Genomic DNA, 26,909 nt, shown 5'->3' with positions numbered 1-26,909 from the left:
GTGCATCTTATCAGTTCAGTTCAGTCACTCAGTAGTGTCTGACTCTTTGGGACTCCATGGACTGCAGCATGACAGGCTTCCCTGTCCATCCCACCTCCCGGAGCTTGCTCAAATTCATGTCCAGCGAGTTGGTGATGCCATCCAACCATCTCATCCTCTGTGGTCCCTTTCTTCTCCTGCCTTCAGTCTTGCCAAGCATCAGGGTCTTTTCCAATAAGTCAGCTCTTCACGTCAGCTGGCCAAAGTGTTGGAGTTTCAACTTGAGCATCAGTCCTTCCAATGAATATTCAGGACTGATTTCCTTTAGGATTGACTGGTTTGATCTCCTTGCAGTCCAAGGGACTCTTCAAGAGTCTTCTCCAACACCGCAGTTCAAAAGCATCAGTTCTTCCGTGCTCAACTTTTGTTGTGGACCGACTCTCACATCCTATAGATGTGAGATTTCATCCTATAGATGCACCATAGTTTATCTTTTTACCTACTGATGGGTATTTTGGGTGTTTCCAGTTTTGGGCTGTTAGAAATAAAGCTGCCTTGACTATTCCTTTACAAGTGTTTGTGTGGATATACACGTTCATTTCTTTTGGGTCAGTATCTAGGAGTAGAATAGCTGGATCATACAGTAGGTTTGAAAGAAAGAAAGTAAAATTGCTCAGTTGTGTTCAACTCTTTGTGACTCCATGGACTGTAACCTACCAGGCTCCTCAGTCCATGGAATTTTCCAGGCAAGAGTACTGGAGTGGGTTGCCATTTCCTTCTCCAGGGGATCTTCCCAACTGAGGGATTGAACCCGGGTCTCCCGCACTGCAGGCAGACACTTTACCATCTGAGCCACCAGGGAACATTTTAGTTTTTAAAGGAATTGCCAAACTGGGTCTACCCTCGTTGCCCAGTGGTTAAGAATCTGCCTTGCAGTGCAGGGGACATGGATTCAGTCCCTGGTCAGGGAACTCAGATCCCACATGCTGCAACTACTGAGCCCCAGTACTGCAGCCACAACTACTGAGCGCCAGCACTGCAGCCACAGCTAGAGAAACTGTGCACTGCAATAAAAGATCCGCATGATGCAACTAAGGCCCCACACAGCCAAATAAATAAATATAAATAAATATTAAAAAAAAATAAACTGCCAAACTTATTTCCAAGTGGTTATACCATTTCACCTCCCAGGCATTAGTGATGAGAGTCCCAGTTCCCCCACATCCTTGCCAAGAATTGGTGGTTTTGGATTTTATATGTTGACCATCCTTGTGGTTGTGCGGAGGTGTCTCCTTCTAGTTTTAGTTTGCATCTCCCTAGTGACTGATGGTGTTTAGCATCTTTTCATGTGCTTATTTCCCATTTTATATCTTTTTACAAGGGTCTGTTCAAATCTTTTGCTTGTTTTTTAAAATGTGTTGTTTGTTTTCTTAAGTTTTCAGAGTTCTTTGTATAGTCCGGATATAAGTTCTCTATCAGGTTTAAAATTTTTTTTCTCCCAGTCTGTGGCTTGTGTTTTCATCCTCTGATAGTGAGAGGAGAAGTCTTTCATTTTGATGAAGTCCAGTTTACCATTTTTTTCTTCTGTGGATTCTATTTTTGTGTCATATCTAGTAGATACTTTCCTGACCCAAGATCTAACGGTTTTCTCCTATATTTTCTCCTAGAATTTTGTAGTTTTAAGTTTTATGTTTAGGTACATGACCCATTTTGAGTTAAATTTAGTATCAGTGAAAGATATAATCTAAGTGTACTTTTCTGTGTATGGGTGTCCAGCTGTTCCAGGATCATGTAATACCCACTCCAGTTTCTTTGGCATCTTTAATGAAGATGGACCACATATGGTGGACCACGTACGAGAGGGGTCTACTTCGGGGATCTGTATGCTGTTCCAATGCTTTTTCTGTCTTTATACCAGTACCACACTGTCATGATTTTATATATGTGGGTTTTTATATGTGGTTTTATAATAAACCTTAAAATTGTGTACTGTAGTTTGCCCTCAGCTCTTCATTTTAAAAATTGCCTTACCTATTCTAGCTCCTTTGCATCTTAATGTATAGTTTAATATCCACTTGTTAATTTCTACCAAAATTCCTGCTGGGTTTTGACTGGTATTTCATTGACTCTAGATCAGTTTGGAGAGAATTGGCCTCTTAACAGTGTTGTACATTTCAGTTGATAAATATGGTGGATCTCTCCATTTACTTAGCACTTAAAAGTTTTTTTTCAGCACTGTGTTTGTAGCCTTCAGTGTACAGGTATCGCACATAATTTTGTTAAAATTATCTCAAAATATGTTACATTTTTAGATGCTGTTACAAGTGATATTTAAATTTTTTCCCAGTTGTTTATTGCTAATCTTTAGAAACATAGTTGATTCTTGTCTATTGACCTTACATTAATTCTAGTAGCCTTTTTGGTAGATTCTGTAAGATTTCCAAGTGCATGACCATGTTGTCTATGAATAAAATTTTACTTTTCTTTCCAAATTGTCCACTGTAGGAACATTTAGTTTCCTGGCTTTGTCTCAGTGTCTAGGACTTCCATTAATGTTACTTAGAAATGTTGAGAATGGACACAACTCGCCTGTTTCCCATTTAAGGGGGAAAGCATCCACTTTTTCAATTTTTAATTGTGATGTTAACCATGGATTTTTTAAAATAGTTGCTCTTCATCAGGTTGGGGGCGTTCCTTTTTTCCCTCTAGTTTCCTGAAAAGTTTTTATCATGATATTTGTTAAATGATTTTTAAAACCTGTTAAGCTCATCATATGGTTTTTCTTTCCTAGTTTGTTAATGTAGTACATTTCATTGACTGACTTGAAAATTAAGCCAAAGGAGGTATGTTCTCAAGATAAAGCCCACTTGGTTGTGGTGTCCTCCTCTCTGATGCATATTGTGGATTTGCTTTACTAGTATCTTTTTTAGCATTTGTGTCTGTATTTGAGATAAATACTGGTCTGATACTTTTGTCTGGTTTGGTATCAGGATAGTACTCATCTCAGGATGAATTGAGGAACGTTCCTTCCTCTTCTGTTTTCTAATCAGAGGAAACAGCCTTTCTACCTCGAGTCAGTTCTGTGTCTTTGGTGGAGTCGTCCATCACGTCTCTGCTCTCCAGGCCCCCTGTCGTCCTTGCGTGTGCGGGACCCGTGGTGCTGGCTCACCGTGTTAGTTGCTAGGGTCTCCTTTCTCCGTCTTAATCGTCCTAACTAGTGAGCTAATTGAACTTTATCTTTCAAAGAACCAGTTTTAATTTGACAGTTTTTCTCTATTGTTCATCTTTTCTCTATTATGTTTATTTCTGCTCACCTATGTTACTTCTCTCCTTCTACTTACTCTGTGTTTCCTTTGCTGTTCTTTTTCAGCTTCATTTTTTAAATCCAGAATGTATTCATTGGGATGTTTTTCTGTTCATCTTGATTCAAGGTGCTTTTGGGGCTGCCACACCTGCCTTCCCAAATCGTCTGTGCTGCTTTTGTGATGATGGAGATGGTGCCACAGCCCCAGATACTATCAGTCCTTAAAGAAGTTTCCAGCTCCTAGTGTAGGAAAATAAGCAGAACACACAGACAATTCACAAAAAGAGATATAAAAATAGCTCTTACACATGATGTTCATTCTTTTTCGTTACTAGAGAAATCCACATTGTTGGTGGGAATGCAAAGTAGGTCAGCCTTTCTGAGGGAGCAGCTGTTAAAAATCTGTGTCTGTGCTTCCATTTGGATCAGCAGCACAGCATGGGCATTTACCCCGAGTGCACACCTCCAGAAATCAGGAATTGTGTACATGTGAGCTCACCCACTGCCGTGCTGTCTGTACTTGCAAAACATTGGGAACTACCTGCCGTCCAGGCCTCTCAAATTGTGAGATAAACCGGGAACAGTCACATGGTGGAGGCCTGGGCAACTCTCGGGAATAATGGAAACTGCCTGCCATCCAGGCCTCTCAAATTGTGGGATAAACTGGGTACATTCACACGGTGGAGGACTGTGCGGCTGTCAGGAATAGTGAGAAGCTCTTTATGACCTGGAATGTTTTCCAGGAGATGTTACGTGAAAAGGCAAAGAGGAAAGGAACGTTCGTAGTTTACCACCTCCCTTGTGAGAAGCAGGAGAACAACCAACAGGAGGGAGGATCCAGAAAGCAGGGGCTGGTCCTGCAGAGGACAGGGTGGGTGGCCAGGAATTCAGGGCAGAGTGACAGTTGTTCGAGTTTATCTTTTTATATAGTTGTGATTTTTAGACATATGTTCTGCACATTTAAAACAGAAACTAAAAGATGAGAAGAAGGGGGGAATCCCAAAACTGAAAAGAATTGTAAATAAATAAATCTGATTGTATTCCCAAGAACTGCATAGCCACCCTTGAGGGGTGGGGGAGGGAGCTGTCCGTGGGGGACACAGTGCCCTCAGTCCTGGGCAAGGCCCACCAACCTGAACTCTCGTGTGTAGCTGTTCCTGTGTTGGTTTGGGTAGGACTTGGGGAATTAAGTCACATCTGTGATGGTACAGAACTGCGGCATTGCTGTTGGGAGCCAGGCTCCTGCTGTGGAGAAGAGGTGTCTGACAAGGAGCTCAGCACCGGGGTGCTGTGTGCACCCAGGATTCTAAGACAGGGACCTGTGTGTGTTGTGCTGCCTGTGTGCATTGTGTATGGGGTGTGTGCATATCCATGAGTATGCACGCGTGTGCATGTACACGGGCTTTTTAGCTGTGTGTGCTAGAGGAAGCAAAGACTGCAATATCAGGGAGCATATCTCGCCACTGTCTTGGTCTTCAGTAGCTTTTCTCAGGAGAGCCAGTAAGGAAGGAAGGAAGTCAGGTGGCAACTGTTAGTGTCAGTGGCCGCTTAAGGTGGAATATAATTGATGGACCATTGCGATAAAGCTTGCATCTGACAGAGTGGTGGTGGCTGTTACACGAAGGGAGAGAGCTGGATGGGGTCAGGGTATATGTGAGGTCTTGAAGGGTCTCCTCTCAGAGTGCTTGTTAGTTGCACTAGAAAAAAATAGTGACGACAGTGAAGTGCTGGACAGCAGTGTGTCCAGAACCTCAAAAGAGCAGTGGGGGTCCTATGCGCCTGGATGTGATTCTCAGGTGCTGTTCAGCCAGCAGTGCAATATCTGAATTGAATCCTGAGAAAACCTCAAGCAAATGCAGAATGAGGCATATTCTACTTAATAAAGGAAAGAGTCAGACTCTTTCAAAATGCTGGTATCGTAAAGGGGCCTGCAGAGGCCAAGCCAGTGAATGCAGGTTTCAATTGTTGACCTAGCCCAGGAGAAGGGAGGTGCCATGTGCCTCATGGTGCAAAGGGGTGGCTGGTTCCAGGCCTTTCTCTCGCCTCTTCTACCAGTGCACCCACTCATGTCCCCTGCGCCTTTTCCTCTGAGGACTTGTCGCTGTGGTGGGTGCCCTTTTTTGCTGGCACATATACATATTTTTGGTTCTTTCCATGCAGCAGACTGTGAGGTGTTTGAGGGCAGACTTACCTGTTGGCTAACTTTACATCCCCCAGGACAGAATTTCTTAATAATTAGTGAGGACACCAAAGAGCTTTTAGCTTATGTGGGTTATCTCTAGATATTTACCATATTAGAAATTAAAGATTTGTTAAAATTAACTCATTGAAAAATAGCTTATGTGGGTTATCTCTGGATGTTTACCATATTAGAAATTAAAGATTTGTTAAAATTAACTCATTGAAAAATAGTGATACCGAACTCATTACATCTTAGCATGAACAGCACACAGTCACAGGAGCAGCTCCTGTGCAGTGAGGTGCCGTGAGAGAGCAGGCTTGTTTGCAGGTGTGAGAGCAGCGTCTGCATGATTCCCATCTGCTGGGCACCCACACCATGCAGCCTCTGGAAAACTCTGCTGTGCACGTGTGAGAGAGGAGCACAAATTGCATCTCACGTGACCCCACGAAGCCCCTGAAAGGGCCTCGGGCACTCCTAAGGGTCCCTGGGCCACTCTGAAAACCACTGGCTTACCAAAAGTTCTGGTTCCTGGAAGGCGTCAGTAAATGTCAGATGAACTGATAAATCCCAGGCTGGCCATTTGATGGGCCATCAGAGCTCGGTTAGGTTCACGAGTTCTGACGTGCTCATGTGGTTGACCTCTGGCCTCAGTGCTCTCTTCCTGTGACAGGTGTCCCCGTGAACAGCAGAGTGTCCTCCAAGATCCAGCAGCTTCTGAACACCCTGAAGAGGCCAAAGCGCCCTCCCCTGAAGGAGTTCTTCGTGGATGATTTCGAAGAGCTGTTGGAAGGTGAGCGTCCAATGCCAGTCCTCCAGTTTGTGCGAGCAGGGAGACTGCCAGGTGTGATGACATGGTTATCGCCGAGGCAGAAGATGTAGAAAACCACGGTCTGTGTCCAGGCTCTGGTCATGTGTGTGGAGTGACCTCCCCATCACATATGATCCCAGGCACTGTGCACACCAGTCGTAGTTAAGAGATGGCGTCTCTGTGCCTTGCCTAGTGGTAGGACTCTGTAAGAGTAAACTTTAAACTTTAAGTCTGAACTACTTGTCTTCCCTTGGTTTTAAAGCATTGTGTTTTCTATCAAAGTTTGGACTCTTTTTTAGAATTTCTGTCTCTCATTTATGAATTATATATATATATATGTATATATTTAGGAAAGAAGAGCGTAGACTTACTAAGAAGTATAAATCTGTAGGAAACGAGAAGTCAAGCCCTGTATAAGACACCAGCGTGTGACGTGTTATCATGGCCTCGGGTCACCTGGCCCTCCAGCCCTTGGTTTCGGCACCAGTGCTGTGCAGTCGCCCCTTAGGCCAGCTCTGGTGTCTCCCCTACCTGGGGGTTAGCGTGGCTGTCAGGGCTTGTCTGTGTAATCACATCATGCCTTTCAGATTCAGAGTTCAATTCTATGAATGCTTTTTAGGAAGTCTTTCTTACATTCGGACAAATCTTGGTTACATATCCACTGAAAATATAATAGATTTTACTTTATTATTTTTCTTCCAACATGGTTTGAGCCCAAACTGAAGTGGTTATTCTGTTCTCATCCTCTATAAGTGGGGACACCTGCTTCTCAGGTGTCTTCAGGTAAAAGCCTGGGATCCTTGTGACTCTCTGGTTACAGTCACAGGACTCATCCTGATTTCTTCCATCCTTGGTCAGCTGGTCTGTGACTGTTGTAACAATAAGGAAATCTAGAGAAATGATGGTAGCTTTTTTAGAGTTGGTGCTTTTGAAGAAGAGAAAGATAAAACGTGAGGCCTAACAAGCAGAGCGTGTGCCTGGTTATAGAAATGCTGGTCTTCACATGTCTGTTTTGCTTGTAGTGCAGCAGCCAGATCCAAACCAGCCGAAGCCCGAGGGCAGCCAGATGGCAGTGCTGCGAGGGGAGCCCCTGGCCGAGAGCTCCTGGCCGCCCTCGCTGCTGGCCGCCCTGCAGCAGTGGGGTACCACACAGCCCAAAGCCCCGTGCCTGACTGCTCTGGACACCGCCGGGAAGGCCATCTACACCCTCACCTATGGCAAGTGTCAGCAGGAGGCTGAGGGGCCACACAGATATGAGCTCGCGGGGCAGGGGAGAGCAGATTCCTGACAAGCTGACACAGAGGGTGGGGAAACAGCCTTGCCTCACCGTCCCACCCGCTACCCTTCCCAGCAGCAGCGACCACCCGCTGTACTCCACGTCTGTGTGTGCCTTTCTGACCAGTGGAGTTCAGTTTTGTTTCATTTTGAACTTTGTAAAAATGGCATCAAGCAGTGTTTGTTTTTTTTGTTTGGCATTTTTTGGTTCCATCTTCGTTTTTACATAACACAAATCGTGTACTTTGGGCTCAGTGTGTTTTCATGGAACACTTGGCCCTCAGGTACTCCTGGTACCCAGGCTGGCATCGCCCACAGCCAAGGCCAGTGCCCTGTTGACCACTGGTGTGAGCAGGTCCCACGTGCCTGGGCTGCATCATGCTTGGCGCTGTCTGAGACTCACCCATGCACTGTGTGGTCAGTTCATTCTCATCCGTGGGTGTTGTTTCACCCATCTGCTGACGTCCGCGCTGCACAGTTGGTGGACATCTGGGTTGTGTCCATGGCGGGGCTGCTGTGTGTTGTACTATTGTGATCATCCTTTGTGGGTCTTCGGTGGACGTGCTGCTGTGGGCATGGGCTGAGCTGCCGGGCACTTCCCACGCCCCCACCCAGTGCTGGGCCGTCTCCTTTCTCCTTCCTGGGGAGTGTGCATCATGGTGCCCAGTTGAGTGCTGACTGGCTTCCTGGTGCAGAGGGTGCTCTTCACGTGCTTGTGGGCTACGTGAGCCCTCCTTCTAGGAAGCACCCGAATCATCAGCTCATTTCTCTGTCCATTTGCTGATGCTTTTTACGTTTCAGTCAGGCGCCTTTTCTCCAGTACATGTTTTGCAAATGAATTCTCCCACCCTCTGTACTGCCTTTTAACACTTTTCACTGTGACTTTAGATAAACGAGAGGCCTTAGCCTAATGCAGTCTAATTTACCTATCTTCCCCCTTCTCTGTGCTTTCTGTCCAGCGTCGGAAGCCTTTGCCGAACCTTAGGTCACACAGGTTTTCTCCTGCCTTCTCATCTGGAGACGCCTTTTTCTTTTCACACTTAGGGCTACGGTCTATTTGCAGTTTTCTTTTTTGTGGGGTGAACTTGGACTCATTTTCTCTCCTCTGAATGTAATTGATCCACGATCATTGGTGAGAAACAGTGCTTCCCCCAGGGACAGCTTTGCAGTCCAACGGCTTTTCACCAGGTGAGAGATGTGCTTGTGGGTCTGTTCTGTCTCACCATCTGCCATCCGTACTGGCTTCCTGAGTCACTGGAGCTGTGAGTCAGTGTCGGATGTCAGTCCGTCTGCTCTGTGGTCGATTCTCAGGATTTCCTTGACTCTTCTTGGCTCTTTGTATTTCCAAGTAAACTTTAGAATCATTGCATCCATTCCAGAAAAAATCCTCCAGGATAGTGACTGACACTGCATTGAACCCATCAGTGTTGTGATTGTGGAATCCTCCAGTTCACAGCCCTGGAATGTTCCCCTTTCAAGGTCTGCTTTAGTTTCTCTCAGTGGAGATTTATACTTTTGAGTCCAGGAATCTTGTTGGGTTTATTCCTGTTGGAATGGAATGAGTAAGTTTTTTCTACGCCTCGTTGCCTGTATATAGAAAAGCAGTTGCTTTTTTGAACAGTGACTTTGTATCTAGTGATCTTGCTAAAGTGATGTGTTAGTTCTTTTTGATCTCTTAGCAAGTAGTCCTGAGCATCCTGTTCACAGTCTAGTACCTAGGGGCAGTGATGCGTCATCCTGGCCTTCCTAGTGCTTCTGTCCCTGCCTCACCTTGGCTGGAGCCACCAGTGCAGCATGAGCCCTTTCCCGTCTTAGATGGACAGCACTTGGTCTTGATGCAGATGTTGACTGTAGCTTTTTTGCTTGTTTTATGGTAGAAATTCTTCATCAGGTTAATAAAGTTCACTTCTATTCCTAATTTGCTAAAAGCTGTTTGACATGCATTGGCTTTTTCTGCTTCGTCACGATGCTCACGTGACTTCTCTGTCCTCCTCTACTAGTTTGGTGAGTTGCTGTTGTTCTGTCCCTCTGTTGAGTCTGACTCCTTGCGACCTGATGGACTGCAGCATGCCAGGCTTCCCTGTCCTTCACCATCTCCCAGAGCTTGCTCAAACTCATGTCCATTGAGCTGGTGATGCCATCCAACCATCTCATCCTCTTGTCGCCCACTTCTCCTCCTGCCGTCAGTCTTTCCCAGCGTCAGGGTCTTTTCCAGTGAGTGGGCTGTTTGCATCAAGTGGCTAAAGTATTGGAGCTTCAGCTTTAGCATCAGTCCTTCCAATGGATGTTCAAGACTGATCTCCTTTAGGATGGACTGGTTGGATCTCCTTGCTGTCGAACAGACTCTCAAGATTCTTCTCCAGCACCACAGTTAAAAAGCATCAATTCTTTGGCACTCAGCCTTCTTTATGGTCCAACTCTCATATCCATACATGACTACTGGAAAAACCATAGCTTTAACTATATGGACCTTTGTCGGCAAAGTGATGTCTCTGCTTTTTAATATGCTATCTAGGTTTGTCATGGCTTTTCTTCCAAGGAGCTAGCGTCTTTGTAATTTCGTGGCTCTAGTCCCTGTCTGCAGTGATTTGGGAGCCCAAGAAAATAAAATCTGTCACTGCTTTCCCTTTTCCCTCTTCTATTTGCCATAAAGTGATGGGACCAGATGCCATAATCTTAGTTTTTTGGATGTTGAGTTTTAGGGCAGCTTTTTCACTCTCCTCTTTCACCCTCATCAAAAGTCTCTTTAATTCCTCTTCATTTTCTGCCATTAGCATGGTGTTGTCTGCATGTCTGAGGTTGTTGCTATTTCTCTCTTGATTTCAGCTTGTGAGTCATATACAGTCTAGATGCACTCCTTTCCCAGTTTTGAACTAGTTCATTGTTCCGTGTCTGCTTCTAACTGTTGCTTCTTGACCTGCATACAAGTTTGTCAGGAGGCAGGTAAAGTGGTCTGGTATTTCTGTTTTTAAGAATTTTCTACAGTTTGTTGTGATCCACACAGTCAAAGGCTTTAATGTTGTCAGTGAAGCAGATGTGTTTTCTGGAATTTTCTTGCTTTTTCTATGATCTAACAGATGTTGATAAGTTCCATTGAATAATTTTCAAATGTTAAGCAGCCCGTGCATTCCTAGAATAGATCCCACTTGGCCCTAATATCTTTAAGTAAATGCCTGAGTTCTGATTGCCGATATGTTGTTTGTAGGCTTTGTACCTGTGCTCATTAAAGAGATGGGTCTGCAATTCTTTAGGAAAGGAGCTTGCTGCCCACTTGTGAGGACAGCCTTCACCTATCCAATTCAACTTTCAGGTCCAGGTTGCATGAGGGGTAAGGACAGGGCCTGTGTCCTGCTCAGCCAGGACTGTCCTTGGGAGAGGCCTGCAGGGGCTGCAAGGCCACTGTCCACTCTCCCCTTCACGGGCCCTTCTCTAGCCTCGCTCTGCCTTGGTGCTTGCTGAAGATCCCGGCCTGAGGCCCTTGCCTCCTTGTCCTGCATCTTAAGTCTGTATCCATTACGCCCATAAGACACCATTCACTGCTCTGCTTCTTAAGTCAGGACTCATGCTATTTTCCTTCCTTGGCTAAATGTTCCCTCTCACCTCCCTGTGTTTCCCCCATAACCTCTCCTCTGGCTGCGGGACTTCCTGCATCTCCCTCTTAGAAGGGGGTCAGGGTTGTTGGACTCTGCAGGCTTGGAGATGGCTTCTGAGAAGTGAGAGGCCAAGTTGCTGCCACTCTCTGGATGATGGGTTGTCTCGTTCCCCTGTGGCTTTTGGCTCTGCCTTGTGTCTGTCTTGCTGTGATGCATTTAGCTGTGATGTTCTTTGGAAGCTTCTGCTGGGGGACCACACGCCTTCTTAAATCTATGGAGTGGTATCTTTCATCAGTTTCTGGAAACTTACACCCATAAGTTCTTGATATAGTGTTTCTTCCCCATTTATTTCTCCTGTCCTTATGGGACTCTGATTACATTTATATTAATACCTCTCTGAGTCCCGTGTGCCTTTAATAAATCTTTTTTTATGTTTTGTGTTCTTTTTTATATATACTTCAGTTTGGAGGTTTTCTGTTTTCCTTTATTCAGATTCTCTAAACTGGTGTATTCTGAGTAATCCCATCCACAATCTTTGTCTTACATAGCAACTTGAGGGCTCTGAATGGCTTCTCCAAGGCTTCCACCTCCATGCACGGCCCTGGGATTCAGTGTTCTTCTTGGGGCCCTGGTCTCCATGCCCCAGCAGCAGCAATTGATGGACATAAGACCATGAGGCACTGATGTCCTATGGGTGGCAGGACCCCAAACCCCCCAGTTTTTGCAAGAACAGCTGTGGAAGATCAGCTCCCCTCCCCAGGGGTTTCCCTGGAGTCAACTCCCCCAGCAGATGGTCTTGCATTTTATCCAGCTTTAAAATCATTTTGGATGGGAATGCTGGTCTGCCATCACTGCCCATTCCTGCTTGGCAGTGGAGCCTTTTACTATATGCATTAAGAGTCACCGGTATTGTTGTATATAGTTGTGGCTCATTCATTTCCGTTGAGGAATGAATACTATTTCAGAGTATATGTATCCATCATACTATTGGTGGATGTTGGGTCATTTCTATCTTGATTGTTACAGTCAGTGCTGCCTGGTACACAAGCATGCGTTCTTGTAGAGCATGTATTAATATTAGGAGAGGAGGCGCTAGCTCGGTCTAGGATAATGATGTTTTTACCTTTGTCAGGTAATTCCAGACCTTTCCAGTTTGCACTCAGCTGCCTGCTGTGTGAGTCCCTCTCCCTCCCTTTGGCAGCGTAACTTTGAGCTAATCTGCTGAGAACACAGTGATAGTCATTGTGGTGCTAATCTGGTGATGGCTGGTATGTCGCAGTCTTTTCCTGTTTTCATCCTTTAGGTTTTCTCTTTTGTTAAATGCTGTTGAGTCTTCTGCACATTTTTACACAGGGCTCTTTGTAGCATTTTTGTGTTCTGGATGTCTGTACTTGTCAGCAGCTTGTGCTACAAGTGTTGCCGGCCATGTGTCCTGGCTGCTCACGGCTGCACGGCTGGCCTTCTCCTCCCCTCCTGGGCTCGAGCACTGCTGTTCTCCCATCCATGTAGAGACCTGCCACCTGCTGGAGGGAGTGTGTGCATGGTGTCTGTGGACACATGTGGTGTGTGTGTGTGGTGTGTGTGCATGATGTGTGTGTGGTGTGTGTGCATGATGTGTGTGTGGTGTCTATGCCAGTGTGTGTATGTGACGTGTATGTGTGGTATATTGTAGTGTATGTGTGTGAGGGGTCCAGATGCACCTCTCCAGCAGCCATGGCACTACCAAGTCACCTGGCATCTCCCTGACTGTTCTCTTGAATGAAGAGCAGAAATGAAGATAGGACCCACCTCGTGAATTATTGTTGTAGAGGTGAAATGAACTGCGTGCCACTTGTGTAAGGGGATGAGTGAGACATAGTGGAATGAAAATGCATGCACCGTGATTCACAGATTGAAATAAGAGTGAAGTGTCAATATGATCCCATTTTTAAAAATTATGCATCTTATGTGTGTGTATACACAAAAGTACATAACAGAAAGAATGCTTTTTTTCAGCTGGCTTTTCTGTATTCTGAATTTTTTTATAATAAAATGTTTTATTTTTCTGTTAAGAAAAATAAATCTGTAACTTGTTTCTAAGAGAAAACTATGATGTTCATTATCGCGTTGTGCAAAATAACTATCACTGGCAACTATTAATATCTGCATTTTCACAATAGAGTAATAATGGTATATAATGAAGTATTATGATTGCTACATTAAAATGGTAACTATTAGTTTCTTAAATTTTACATTGTTAGTATTTTTATTTTATTTTAGGCAAACTTTGGAGTCGAAGTTTAAAACTAGCTTATACACTACTTAATAAACTGACTAATAAGAACGAACCACTGCTTAAACCTGGAGACAGAGTAAGTAACCCAATGAACCTTTGTTGGAGGGAGGGAGTGAGAGCGGAGGCCAAAAATCCGTTCTGATGGTAGCAGTGCTCTGTCGATTGTTTTGACTCACAGCATTAACACAGAGTTTAAGTCAGCAGTGAAAAGTACTGAACGCTGAGAAAGTTTGTGTTGATGTAGATAAAATGATGCTTCCTTTTTTTCTCACTCACTGCACAGTCTCTGATTCTTCAACTTCTTTTCTCTTCTGCTTCATATATGTTGGTTTTAATAAAAATATTAATGTCAGGTATTAATGTTACATTTCCAAAGCTCATATTTGTGAGGAATCACTGATGTTACTTTGAAATTCTGGGTGTTTTGTATTCATCTCCTTCCCTGTTCCGTGTGGCAGGAAGCCCCCTCTTTCCCACTGGCCAGAACGGAACACAGAGGAGGCTGTTGAGCTGCACTCCCCCCAGTGCAGTTCCTCATCCTGCACTGCCCAGCATGGTCAGCGGTGACTACATGGGCTGTTCAGATTAACCCAAGAGTTGCGCGAATCCTGTTTCCAGGGATCCGTCACTGATTGTGACCGACAGCTAGCATATTTGATAGAGAAGGAATGTTGAGAAGGAACGTTTCTGCCATTGTGGGAAGTTCTGCCTGCAGCACTGCTCTTGGCAGACTGAGCCAGACATGAGGAGGCCACGCATAACAGGGAGTCCGAATGGTGAAAACCAGCCTGCTCAGCAGGGCCATCCCTGTGAGGAGGGGCGCCTGAGGTCAGCGCACCCAGCAGAAGCGCTGTGAGTAGACAGGGTGGTGCTGAGTTTCAGGCAGCTCTCCAGGTGCCTCAGTCTTTAATGTAAATCAGCAGCCAAGGATATGTAAGGACAGAAACTTGCGTGTGAAAGAGAAGAACCAAAGGTCCAAGAAATGGGCAGAAAAATTAAAGGGGAGGTGGGGGAGAAAGGTCACAAGAAACTGTGGGAAATTCTTCAAGAGACGGGACGCCAGACCACCTGCCCTGCCTCCTGAGAAACCTGCATGCAGGGCAGGAAGCAGCAGTGAGAACCGGACCCGAAACAATGACTGGTTCCAAATTGGGAAAGGGATACGTCAAGGCTGTATATTGTCACCCTGCTTATTTAACTTATATGCAGAGTACATCATGCAAAATGTCAGGCTGCATGAAGCACAAGCTGGAATCGAGATTGCTGAGAGAAATATCAATATCCTCAGGTACACAGACGATACCACCCTTATGGCAGAAAGTGATGAAAAACTAAAGAGCATCTTGATGAAAGTGAAAGAGGAGAGTGAAAAAGTTGGCTTAAAGCTCAGCATTCAGAAAACTAAGATCATGGCATCCAGTCCCATCACTTCATGGCAAATAGGTGGGGAAACAATGGAAAACAGCGAGACTTTATTTTTCTGGGCTCCAAAATCACTGCAGATGGTGGTTGCAGCCATGAAATTAAAAGATGCTTGCTCCTTGAAATAAAAGCTATGACCAACCTAGACAGCATATTAAAAAGCAGAGGCATTACTTTGCCAACAAAGGTCCGTCTAGTCAAAGCTGTGGTTTTTCCAGTAGTCATGTATGGATGTGAGAGTTAGACCATAAAGAAAGCTGAGCGCTGAAGAACTGATGCTTTCAAACCTGTGGTGTTAGAGGAGACTCTTGAGAGTCCCTTGGACTGCAAGATCAAACCAGTCAACCCGAAAGGAAATCAGTCCTGAATGTTCATTGGAAGGACTGATGCTGATGCTCTAATACTTTGGCCACCTGATGCAAAGAACTGACTCAATGGAAAAGACCCTGATGCTGGGCAAGATTGAAGGCAGGAGGAGAAGGGGATGACAGAGGATGAGAGGTTGGATGGCATCACCAATTTGATGGACATGAGTCTGAGCAGGCTCTGGGAGTTGGTGATGGACAGGGAAGCCTCGTGTGCTGCAGTCCATGGGGTCACAAAGAGTCAGATACGACTGAGCGACTGAACTGAACTGAACTCGGGAAGAAAGGGAGGGAGGAAGAGGAAACAAACCAGCTTGGAGGAAAGATAGACCCCAAAAATAAGTTTTTAAAAATATTAGCGTTAACATCCCTGGAGATCTGATATGAGGATTTAGCTCCATAAATCAAGGAAAAGATACTAGTAGGGGAGACTGAGAGATGGAAAGTAGGAAGAACAGTTCAGGTTAGACTTGATCATGAAGGCTGCCCTCTAAGATAACTTCTAGAGGAGAGAGGGAAATATTGCATCGTAATAGTGATGTCAGACCATTTCCAGAGCTGGAGTCAAGGACCTGTGGGGGTTCAGGGGCCCACACTGAGGCACCGACCCAGGTACTGGAAGGTGGATTCAGCTTTCAGGGAGAGTGGGCTGTCTGGGAAGGCCCAGCAGCCCCAGGGCTGGGCTTCTTGGTGTGATACTGGAGGACACGGAGCAGTATTTTCAACCTTCAGGTCTGTTCCTGGGCAGTCAACAACGATGAGGACAGGGCATTGTTTTCAGACAGGCAGCACTCAGTCAGTCAGAGAGGTGAGGACAGGCAGTGTTTTCAGACAGGCGGCACTCAGCCAGTCACAGAGCTAAGGATGGGGCACTGTTTTCAGACAGGCAGCGCTCAGACAGTCATAGAGGTGAGGACGGGGCACTGTTTTCAGACAGGCAGCACTCAGTCAGTCAGAGAGGTGAGGATGGGCAGTGTTTTCAGACAGGCAGCACTCAGGCAGTCACAGAGGTGAGGATGGGGCAGCGTTTTCATACAGGCAGCACTCAGTCAGAGAGGTGAGGACGGGCAGTGTTTTCAGACAGGCAGCACTCAGACAATCTCAGAAATGAGGACAGGGCAGCGTTTTCAGACAGGTGGCACTCAGCCAGTAACAGAGGTGAGGATGGGGCACTGTTTTCAGACAGGCAGCACTCAGACTGTCACAGAGGTGAGGATGGGGCACTGTTTTCAGACAGGCAGCGCTCAGGCAGTCACAGAGGTGAGGACGGCACTGTTTTCAGACAGGCAGCACTCAGACAGACAGAGGTAAGGACGGGGCAGTGTTTTCAGACAGGAGGCACTCAGACAGTCACAGAGGTAAGGACGGGGCATTGTTTTCAGACAGGCAGCGCTCAGTCACAGAGGTGAGGATGGGCAGTGTTTTCAGACAGGCAGCACTCAGACAGTCACAGAGGTGAGGACGGGGCACTGTTTTCAGACACGTAGGCCTTAGACAGTCACAGAGGTAAGGACGGGGCACTGTTTTCAGACAGGCAGCACTCAGACCGTCAGAGGGTGAGGACGGGGCAGTGTTTTCAGACAGGCAGCTCTCAGACAGTCACAGAGGTGAGGACGAGCAGTGTTTTCAGACAGGCGGCACTCAGACAGTCACAGAGGTAAGGATGGGGGACTGTTTTCAGACAGGCAGCCCTCAGACAGACAGAGGTGAGGATGGGGGACTGTTTTCAGACAGGCAGCCCTCAGACAGACAGAGGTGAGGATGGGGCACTGTTTTCAGACAGGAAGCACTCAGACAGTCACAGAGGTGAGGACGTGGCACTGTTTTCAGACAGGCAGCTCTCAGTCACAGAGGTGAGGACAGGTACTGTTTTCACACAGGCAGCACTCAGATAGTCTCAGAGGTGAGGACCGGCACTGTTTTCAGACAGGCAGCACTCAGACAGTCACAGAGGTGAGGACGGGGCGCTGTTTTCAGACAGGCGGCACTCAGACAGTTGGCTCTGATGGACTGTCTCGGGAAGTTAACAGAGGAAGTGCTTCAGCATAGGAGTAACTGGTCAGACAGGAGAGCTACCAGGGTGACCTCAAGCTGCAGACCAAGAAGCAGCCCAACCGAGATCAGGAGGATGACACCCCAGGTGGGCCGACTGGTCAGCAGCTCATGAAACCGTGAGCTTACCTGCCTGGCTAGTTATTTGGAAATACTACTGCCTGGGTTTGACAACCCAGTGGAGCATTTCTGAGAAAGCTGGCTGGTGCACATAGGGAATGAAGCTGGTGAAAGAGGCAGTGACTGTCCCACCAGAAGACAGGGCGGGGCTTGGCTGTAGAAGTGTGAGCAGTACCAGACGATACCTTATGTACCTGATGCTTTAGGACAGACCTGCTGGAAACCCGGGCTCCTGTTGTGCTTTACAGGGAGTCTGAGAATCACTCATTTCTTTCTCTGGAGGTAAGTTCTTGCAAGGACATACTTACAGATACTCTATTGACTTGAAAGTGGATCCACGTAGTTGGGTTAGTTATAAAAAAGCTGACGAGATCACAGTTAGAGAGTTAGTGATCGGAGGTGGGTGGCAAGTTCATCCTCCTGTTATAATGTATTTTATAAAATTGAACAGACACAACTCTTTATAAGAGATTCTCTAAAAATGTGTTCAAATCAGTCGCTCATTCATGTCCAACTCTTTGCAGCCCCATGGACTGCAGCATGCCAGGCTTCCCTGTCCATCACCAACTCCCAGAGCTTGCTCAAATTCATGTCTATCAAATCGGTGATGCCATCCAACCATCTCATCCTCTGTTGTCCCCTTCTCCTCCTGCCTTCAGTCTTTCTCAGCATCAGGGTCTTTTCCAATGAGTCAGTTCTTCGCATCAGGTAGCCAAAGTATTGGAGCTTCAGAATCAGCATCAGTCCTTCCAATGAATATTCACGTGTATGCTCTACCAAACATCCAGTCTCAAGGCTCACAGTCCTTTTAGTGGGACAAACGCTTATTAACATCAGCCTTCAAAGGAGATCTTTGCCATTTTCAAGAAACTTGTTAGAAACTTGATTTCCAGACCTCAAGTACAGAATGAATATAGATGTAGCTCAAGTTTTGTCTTATTCAAGGGTTATTAGTTATCCAAGGCTCTGTGTTAACAGTCTCCTCATAAACTATTCTGGCTTACCATTTAGGTTTCAAGCACACTTACTACAATGTTATGGCATTACAAATATTCCTAAATAGCTTTTGATTTAACCAGATATTGTAAGACATGGAAATTGGGATGATGGGAGAAGAGCGAGGGGAAGAGGGCAGAGGGCTCAGGGTTCGTCTGCTATAAAAGGAAGTAAAGCGCCTAATACCTTCAGACGTGAGATGCAGCAAGATGAGCATAGTGTCTGAAAAGACGAGAGAGTTGGCCAAGGGGAGGGTTTAAGATGTGTTAGAAGTGGTTGCCTTGTGGTGTGGGGAAGGGTGCAGGGTGCTCTTTTTCATTAGTGCTTTTTGTCATTTTAAATCTCTGTGTTCAAAAAAAATTTTTTTAATAAATATGTAAGATAAATAGAATATGTAATTTTGGGGGCCATGCTTGTGGCATATGGGATCTAGTTCCCTGACCAGGGATCAAACCTCAGTCCCCTGCGTTGGGAGTGTGAAGTCTTAACCACTGGACCACCAGGTAAGTCCTGAGAACGTATAATTTAAACTGTGGCAGCATGATGACCAGATGAAAGCAGGGAGTGGACACCCTGTGGAGACTCAGAGGGAGAGGGCAGGTGTTGGGGGCAGGGTCTTGCTGAGGTATTCTGTGCCCCCCACTCTCCCCTGTTAGTGTTTCAGTCTTGAGTGAAGATCTGTCCAATTAAACTTCAGTGTCCAGATTCCCTTTTGGAAGATACTTGGATATACTTTGATTCCGGGTTCTCTTTTCATATCCAGGTGTTTTTGTCCTGGGCTACTTGATGGTGGGTGGTGGTCCATCACACCTGTCCCTGAGTGGTCAGAGTGGATGGAGGTGGATTTAGACCCACTGGCAGACCCAGCCGGACTTACTTTGCCAAACTTGCTTTTTATTAGGCCCAGGAATTTAACATGTTTTGTTACATGTGGAGTAAAGACTTTAACCTAAAAAGTATGTAATAGAAGTTACATGGTTGTGGAAACTTAAGAACCAAGTATTAACACACAAAGTAACATTTTCTGAGCTAAAATCTGTCTCATCAGCAGGTATGCAGATGACTGGCTTCTTCCTGAGTGGTTTGCAGGGTTTTCCTTTGTGCTCTTGTAGGTGGCGCTGGTGTTTCCGAATAGTGACCCAGTGATGTTCATGGTTGCGTTCTACGGGTGTCTCCTGGCCGAGCTGGTTCCTGTCCCCATCGAAGTGCCGCTCACCAGAAAGGTAGCGCGTGGTGCCAGCTCGGTTCGTGGTCCCTGAGGCTTGGTCCTGAAGCCCCGCATCCAGTGCAGGTGTCTTCGTGTCCTTGCTCCAGGCGCCTCTTGATGGGCGAGGACAGGCGGGCGGGCTTCAGAGAGACCCGGGCAGCTTCACCCAGATGCCCTTTCATGTGTCTCCCTGGGAGAAAGGCGCAAGAACACCTGTTGGTGCGGATATCCCAACAGAAATGAACGTCTTTTCTTCTAACGAATAGAATTTGGGATCTGATGAGATTCTGTTAAACCTTTTCTCAAAATGATGTGCTTCTTGATAATAATTTTCACTTCTGGATGAGTCAGTCATTACAGAGATGTGTTATAGCTCATTTCTCAGTGATAAACACATGACTTGAGACCCTCCTGTGTTCGATCACCTCCAAAACAGTGAGCACATCTCATTGCTCACAGGTGGCTTCCAGTGGGGGAGGGGCTGATGTCCTAGATAGCTATTACACTTTAGATATAAATACCAGGGCTGCTGTCTATGGAGTCACACAGAGTCGGACACGACTGAAATGAGTTAGCAACCAGTAATCTGATTACTGAAAAGTGTATTATTCTAGTAGACTCAACATGAACATGTATTTTAGAAAATCATAGTTTTCTGTTGTATCCCAGTGTTCAGGTAATTATTAACATGAGCATTATCAGCAAGAAATATTCGAATTTGAGAATCCTCAAAGTAAAACTTGTGAATAAACGCAGTATATCCCAAAGGGTTATATATATGATACGCAGATATTTGAATACAGGGTTTTTAGGGAAAGATTCGAGTTTCTAAAACTTATATGAAGGAAATGATAAAATGCTACTGAAGGACGTATTCTGTGTAAAAATAATTAAGATTGTTAAAGGTCAGACCTCCCCAGATTAATCTGTAAACTTCAAACACAAATTAAGTGTAAATTTCAGTGCTATTATTTTTGGAGTTTATTAAAATGCTAGTAAGTATCATTTGCAAGAAAACTAAGAGAAATTAGTCAGTTACCCAGAACTTTATCTTTTGAACTTCAGAACTTAAGTATCTCCTTTTGAGGGAAATATGCACACACCTCTCGGGTTGACCTGGTCTAGCTTTGCACATTCTGAGAAAAGCTGTCTTGTGTGCGAGCAAGCCCCTGCCCCTCTGTTGCTGCAGGATGCTGGCAGCCAGCAGGTCGGGTTTCTGCTGGGCAGCTGTGGCGTCTCCCTGGCCCTGACCACGGATGCTTGTCAGAAAGGCCTGCCCAAGGCTCAGACCGGAGAGGTGGTGACCTTCAAAGGTGGGCCCATGGGCGGGGAGCATGTGGCAGGGTTCTCTGCTAAACTGGGCCCTTGGGCATCCTTTCCTGTCAGCAGCCGCTACAGAGACAAAGGGGCCTTCAGCAAAAGTGGGGCCTTGTTTTAGACCTTGGTGAATCTCGCTCCTCACTTGGCTCAGGGTCTAGACCTGTGTGGACCAGCCTGGCGGCCGCTGGTTACTAAACATAAGTACATGAAGGTCAAGTGAGACGGGGGCTCCTGCCCACCTTTCAGTGGCTCGGGCAGCGTGTTGGACACAGAGGTGTCGGGAGGGAGCAGGGCCCTCTGACCCTGCCTCTGTATGTCCCTGTCTGCCCTCACAGGCTGGCCCCCCCTCACCTGGCTGGTGATCGATGGGAAGCACCTGACCAAGCCCCCCAAGGACTGGAACCCGGCAGTGCAGGATGCGGGGCCCGGGACCGCCTACATCGAGGTAGTGCCTTGCTGAGCCCCGCGTTCGGGCACCTCCGTGTGTGCTTTTCCTTCACCCCAGAAAGGCACGGTGCCTCACCCAGAGCCGCCCCTGCTGCCTCCCTGGGGACCACCTGTGTGCCCTGTCGCCCCTCACCCACCCAGGGTGAGCCTGACGTCAGCTGAGGGCATCACCTTGAGGGCCCGGGCATACCGTGGGCTCTGGTCGAACCTGTGGTGAGTGAAGGACAGCCTCCAGAAATGTCACCTAATGAGCTCATGCTTTGGAATCTTTCAGTACAAAACCAGCAAGGAGGGAAGTACGGTGGGAGTGGCGGTGTCCCATGCGTCCCTGCTGGCGCAGTGCCAGGCTCTGACCCAGGCGTGCGGCTACTCAGAAGGTAAGGGCTGGGGTGGCTCTCTGGCCCCTCCTAGAGGTTACCCAGTGAGGCCTGTGGGAGGGGAGGGACATGGCATGCTATGGTCCTGGGACTGGAGACTGGGGCGGGGCATGGGAACTAGAGATCCTCCACTGCCCTCTGCTCCACGTCGGAGAGGAGAGGGAGGTGTGCACTCCTGCAGCCTCTGGAGTGTGGCTGCTCCCTGTGTTTCCAGAAGACCAGTCAGCTTGTTCTCTGTGCTAACTCGCAGTTGTGTGATCTGCTTTCACATTTACCAAGATTGTTGACTGGTTGGGACATGGTATTTGGAAGTGCTGTGTATGTTTCCTAGAACTCCTATTTGTTGATGATGTAATCATCTCAGGGTGTCTCTGAAAATGCATGTGACTTGTGAGGAGGGTCGCTTGGTTGTTTAACCATCTTTGTCCACTTTCAGCTGAAACATTAACAAATGTGCTGGATTTCAAAAGGGATGCCGGCCTGTGGCATGGAGTGTTAACAGTGAGTGCTGTGTCTATACTACCTAACTGTGGGGAGGTTGCTAACGTTTTACGCCCATGGGCAACACCAAGCCCCACTGTGGCTGGTAGAGTCAGCCCTTGTGCTGTGAGTAGAGCTCTGACACTCTCTGTGCCTCTCCTGGTGGGGCCCCCCACCCCACAACCGCGGGTCTCTTCACAGAGTATCTTGAAGAGGATACATGTGGTCAGCATCCCATATGCGCTGATGAAGGCGAACCCACTCTCCTGGATTCAGAAAGTGTGTGTGTATAAAGGTAACAGAGGAACGTCGTCTGTCTGTGCGCCCTTCCTTAGAGGGGTCTTTGAGTTAGTCTTTGGTGATTAAGAAATAATACAGTAGCACACAGAGCTGCAGGCGGGGGCCAGGGCAGGCACCCCCTGCCCCACAGCCTGACTCTCCAGTGCTGGGAATAGGGGGCTCGTGGAGGATGGCTCTGTTCGGTGTGGCCGTAGACTCCTGACTTCATGCTGTCACATAAACGCTCCTGTTCTTAGCTCTTGAGATGGCATGAATTTGAAGTTAGGGCTCTTCAAGCCACCAGTAGCAAAGCTGATTGTTCAAACAAAGCAGTTTATGATCCAGAGCAGTGGGGCTGCCTGCAGGGCCACACCCACCCTGCTGTCCATCTGGAGTCAGTCGGTGCTTCCTGAGCATGGCCACTCCTGCACCGTCCGGGTGTCCCCGGGCTCTGCTCCAGCAGGGCTTGGCGGGTCTGCTGTGTCCTGGGTGCCCCGTTCGTGTTGACCACACTAATGATGTTGCCAGTTATGGAGTGCAGACATGGGCTGTGCCCTGTGGGGGGCTGTCTCTGATGACCCTGTCTGACAGATGAAAACCGAATCCTAGGGGGGCGGTTGGCAGTGCCCCTTCCTGCTAGAGGGAGCAGGGTCCCCCTTGTCGGGGAAGGACAGCCAGAGAAGGGCAGCCGAAGAGGGGCAGCTGGGGAAGGGCAGCTGGAGAGCAAGAGGCAGGTGTGGTGGGGGCAGGGAGAGAGTCAGAACGGCCCCTGCACTGAGCTGCCTTCCAGGCAGGCCAGATGGGGGAAGCCCAGAGGCTGGGCTGTGGGAGCACATGGCCTACTCTGTGGGCCTCCCTGCCCGTGACTCAGGCACATCCTGCTCCCCTGCAGCCCAAGCTGCACTGGTGAAGTCCCGCGACATGCATTGGTCTCTCTTGGCTCAGAGAGGTCAGAGGGACGTCAGCCTCAGCTCCCTGCGCCTGCTGATCGTGGCTGATGGTGCAAACCCCTGTGAGTACTGCCCACCCCCAAACCCCGGAACCCCTGTATAGCGTGGCCCTGACAACCCTAGGCTCCTGGGTACCTGACTGTTGGGAGGGCACCCCACCTTCTAGCACTCCAAAGCCTCTTATTCCCCCCACCCGCCCCTGAGCCCCTCGTCCTGCCTCCAGAGCACCACAGGCCGCTGGCTCCTCTGCGTCTCCACCACACTCTTGGCGCAGCTGCTGAGCCACCAGGAGCCCCTCCCCAGGCCGGCCGGCCCACAGATCCCAGATCCCAGCACTCTGAGTGCCCATCACTTCCCTGATGCTCTGAGTGATCTGGACTGTCTTGTTTGCCCTCTGCTGGACTTAAGGACCCATGGCCAGGTTCCCTCCTTTCCTGAGCCTCCCTGTGGCAGAACGCTGCAGGTCGGGGTGCAGCCCTGGTCCCGGTGGGGGCAAGGCTGTGCTGACTTAGGCCCTGATCAGGCAGCACCACCATAGACGGTGGCTGGGCAAGTGGGCAGAGAGGCAGGGTTGAAGGGCTGGGCTGCCCGTGCAGGGAGAGGCATGTTGAAGCCATTGGCAGACTGCAGCTGCGGGGCGCATCCAGGAGCGGGTGCTCACAGGGCCGGGCCGAGTGCTGCAGAAGGTTCAACTCCAGCTCTGTGAGTGGCCGGGGTCGCCTCCCATTTGGCACAGCTGCCAGTAGGTGGGCGAGGCTATCGGACCTCAGACTCCATGCCAGGGGTGAGAGTCAGCTTCTTATTTGCTAGCGATTTGAAAACGCATCCTGTTTTTTGTGGAAACAGCCCCCCCCACCACCATGAGACTAATGGGTTGATTGAGGTGAAGGGGTACAGCGTCTGGGCCTGGCGCCAGGCATCTTCCACACTGGGTGCCTGACGGCCTTCCGCTCAGCTCTCGTGTCCACTCTGTCTCATGCAGGGTCCATATCCTCCTGTGATGCGTTCCTCAACGTCTTCCAGGCCAGAGGGCTGAGGCCAGAGGTCATCTGCCCCTGTGCCAGCTCGCCGGAGGCACTCACCGTGGCCATCCGCAGGTAGCTGATCAGTTGCTCTGTCTTTTTACTCGTTCAGCTGAATTACCTGTGAGAGCAAATTTGGTTGATTTGTTCCTGAGCAAGAGAAACTGTGAGCAGTGCCTGGTCTGGGGCCCGTCTCCAGGCGTGTTCATGTCATAGCGGGGCTGCCCCGACTGCCACGTCTGCACGCCCTGTTGGCCACACGTCCCTCCCTGGCTGTCCTGATTTGTGACACAGTTCCATGGTGGCTCCCTGGACCACCATCCCTGGATTATTCCAGCCCAGGACTTGCCCTGTTCTGATGGGGTTGGGAGGCCTGAAAGACACAGCCTCCTGCTCTGTGCTCACCCACATGACTCCCCAGGCCCCAACGGGGTCACCTTCCTGCCCAGTCATCTCTGCTCACCTAAGGCTGCTGTCCATGCCCCTCTGCTCACCTAAGGCTGCTGTCCATGCCCCTGAGTACCATCCTCAGGTAGAGGGCAGTGCACTCACATTTGCGGGCACTTTGTTAATTTCCCACTCTCAACTTAGTTGTTAGAGAGTGAGTTTCAGTTGTAGTCTTGTATTATGTTGTTTATTTATCCATGGCAGTAAGAAATCTTAACATGTTGATAAGAATCAGCATTAACAACATCACCTTTATCCTCCCCAGACCACAGTGGGTTCTTCATGCCTTTGTTCTGCGGTGACCTCTTACGCTCAGCAAAGTGGTTTTTCTTACTGGAGGAGACGTGACATTTGATTCTCAGCCTCCCAGCTCCTGCTGCTGTGAAACCAATCAGGCCCAAACTTGGCATTGCAGCAGCAGCCGCTTTACTGCCCCTGGCTTCTCACAGTCGGGAGTCGGGACCCCTCTTTGGGGCAGTCTGCTGCAGCTCGGTGGCCTTTGGCTGGAATAGGTCGTGCAGCCTGCTGTTCTGCCGTGGCTCCAGGCCACCTCCTCTGGTCTCTGGGTCCTCTGGGCTTGCTCCCAGGAAGCATGGACTCTGCTTACCTGCTGCCTGGGGCTCTGGGCACTGTCCCAGTACTACCTGCCTGGTGGAAGCAGTCACCTTTGTGCCCTCCTTGAAAGGCATGCAGCATCATTGCATGGTCCCTGCAGCCCCCTGGTCCCCTGCTGTGGAGCACATGGGGTGGGGTGTCATGCGGACCTGTGAGGATGCAGCCTGCCCCTGGGGTCTCACAGCCAGCATCCCCACAGCCTAGCACCAGCCGGCTCTTTGCTGCACATCATCCTGTTGTCAGGGAGCTGTCCCCTCGTCAGTTAATAAATTTTGTTTCCAGGCCGCCTGACCTGGGGGGCCCTCCTCCAAGAAGAGCTGTGCTGTCCATGAGTGGCCTCAGTCACGGGGTGATCAGAGTGGATGCTGAGGAGAAGCTGTCGGTCCTCACAGTTCAGGACGTCGGCCAGGTGATGCCTGGAGGTGAGGGCACAGTGGGGTCATAGTGGGGAAGGGTCTTGTACTGTGGCTGGATGGGCTCCAGAGCACACAAATACCAGGCTTCAGATGGTCCATGTGGGCTGGGATTTTTGTTTGTAACATGTTTTCTGTTTTTTGCCTCCCTTTGTATCAAGGGCAGTGTGTTTGCCCCATGACCCTGCCTGGGTCCTCTCAGGGCTGGGGAGTAGTGACAGAGCTCCCCACTGGAAGCTCGTACACCAGGCGGTCACATGCTTGTCCCTTGGCGAGGCCTGCAGCCCTCAGGCCCTCAGCTGCAGGCACCAATGATGGGGTTGTCTTGGTCCTGCCGAGGGCCTGTTAGGTGAGCAGCAGTGGGACCCTAAGGGCTCCAGGAAGGCCACGGGCCTGGATGGTGCACGAGTCACAGGTGGGGCAGCAGTGAGGGAGGGTGATGGCACCGTCTCCCCACAGGGCCCCCCTTAAGCAGTGTCACAGCAGGGAATTTAGAGCAGAGCCAGCCAGAGGCCAGTGGCTTTGTGAGTAGGGGGTGCCCTGCATGTGCTCTGAGGCTGCCCCTTGCCATGGCTACCCTGCGGTGCTCCAGCTCCCCTCCTGCCCGTGCCCACCCTTCTGGCGACCCTGGAGAGCAGCTTCTATCTCCACTCAGGCCCTGTCATGGTGCGCCCTAGTCCCGGGCCCAGGACCATGTCTGCAGCTCTGCCTCTGGTAGGCTCTCAGAACAGGCTGGGCACCGGAGTGAGGGACATGGTTGCATCTGGCCCAGTGGTAGTGCTGGGGATCAGCACACAGAACAAGGATGGACATTTATTAGATTGGTGCAAACATAATTGCGGTTTCAGATGTAAATTTTAGATCATTGTAACTAGGCTCAAACACATCTTTATTAATCAAAATAGGAACTATTACAGTCAACACATTTTTAAATTTTTTTTTTTTTTCATTTTTAAATTTTTAACTAATTATTTTTTTTTA

At 48.5% G+C, this 26,909-nt stretch overlaps 1 protein-coding gene across 1 annotated transcript in view; it reads left to right on the top strand.

The window, feature by feature from the left end:
* DIP2A (DIP2 disco-interacting protein 2 homolog A (Drosophila)) overlaps positions 1–26,909 on the top strand; it is a 123,389-nt gene that overhangs the window by 38,740 nt on the left and 57,740 nt on the right. The window contains exons 8-19 of the mRNA XM_010834984.1: positions 6,136–6,255; positions 7,296–7,490; positions 13,401–13,492; positions 19,484–19,594; positions 20,768–20,891; positions 21,234–21,343; positions 21,620–21,722; positions 22,159–22,223; positions 22,404–22,497; positions 23,374–23,493; positions 24,414–24,528; positions 25,798–25,937. Of these exons, the coding sequence (XP_010833286.1) occupies positions 6,136–6,255; positions 7,296–7,490; positions 13,401–13,492; positions 19,484–19,594; positions 20,768–20,891; positions 21,234–21,343; positions 21,620–21,722; positions 22,159–22,223; positions 22,404–22,497; positions 23,374–23,493; positions 24,414–24,528; positions 25,798–25,937 (1,389 nt within the window). The remainder of the gene's footprint in view (positions 1–6,135; positions 6,256–7,295; positions 7,491–13,400; positions 13,493–19,483; positions 19,595–20,767; positions 20,892–21,233; positions 21,344–21,619; positions 21,723–22,158; positions 22,224–22,403; positions 22,498–23,373; positions 23,494–24,413; positions 24,529–25,797; positions 25,938–26,909) is intronic.

The sequence above is a fragment of the Bison bison genome, unplaced genomic scaffold (assembly GCF_000754665.1).
Source record: "Bison bison bison isolate TAMUID 2011002044 unplaced genomic scaffold, Bison_UMD1.0 scf7180017864037, whole genome shotgun sequence".
NCBI classification, from domain to species: Eukaryota; Metazoa; Chordata; class Mammalia; order Artiodactyla; family Bovidae; genus Bison; species Bison bison.
This window is presented reverse-complemented; position numbering and strand designations above follow the sequence as displayed.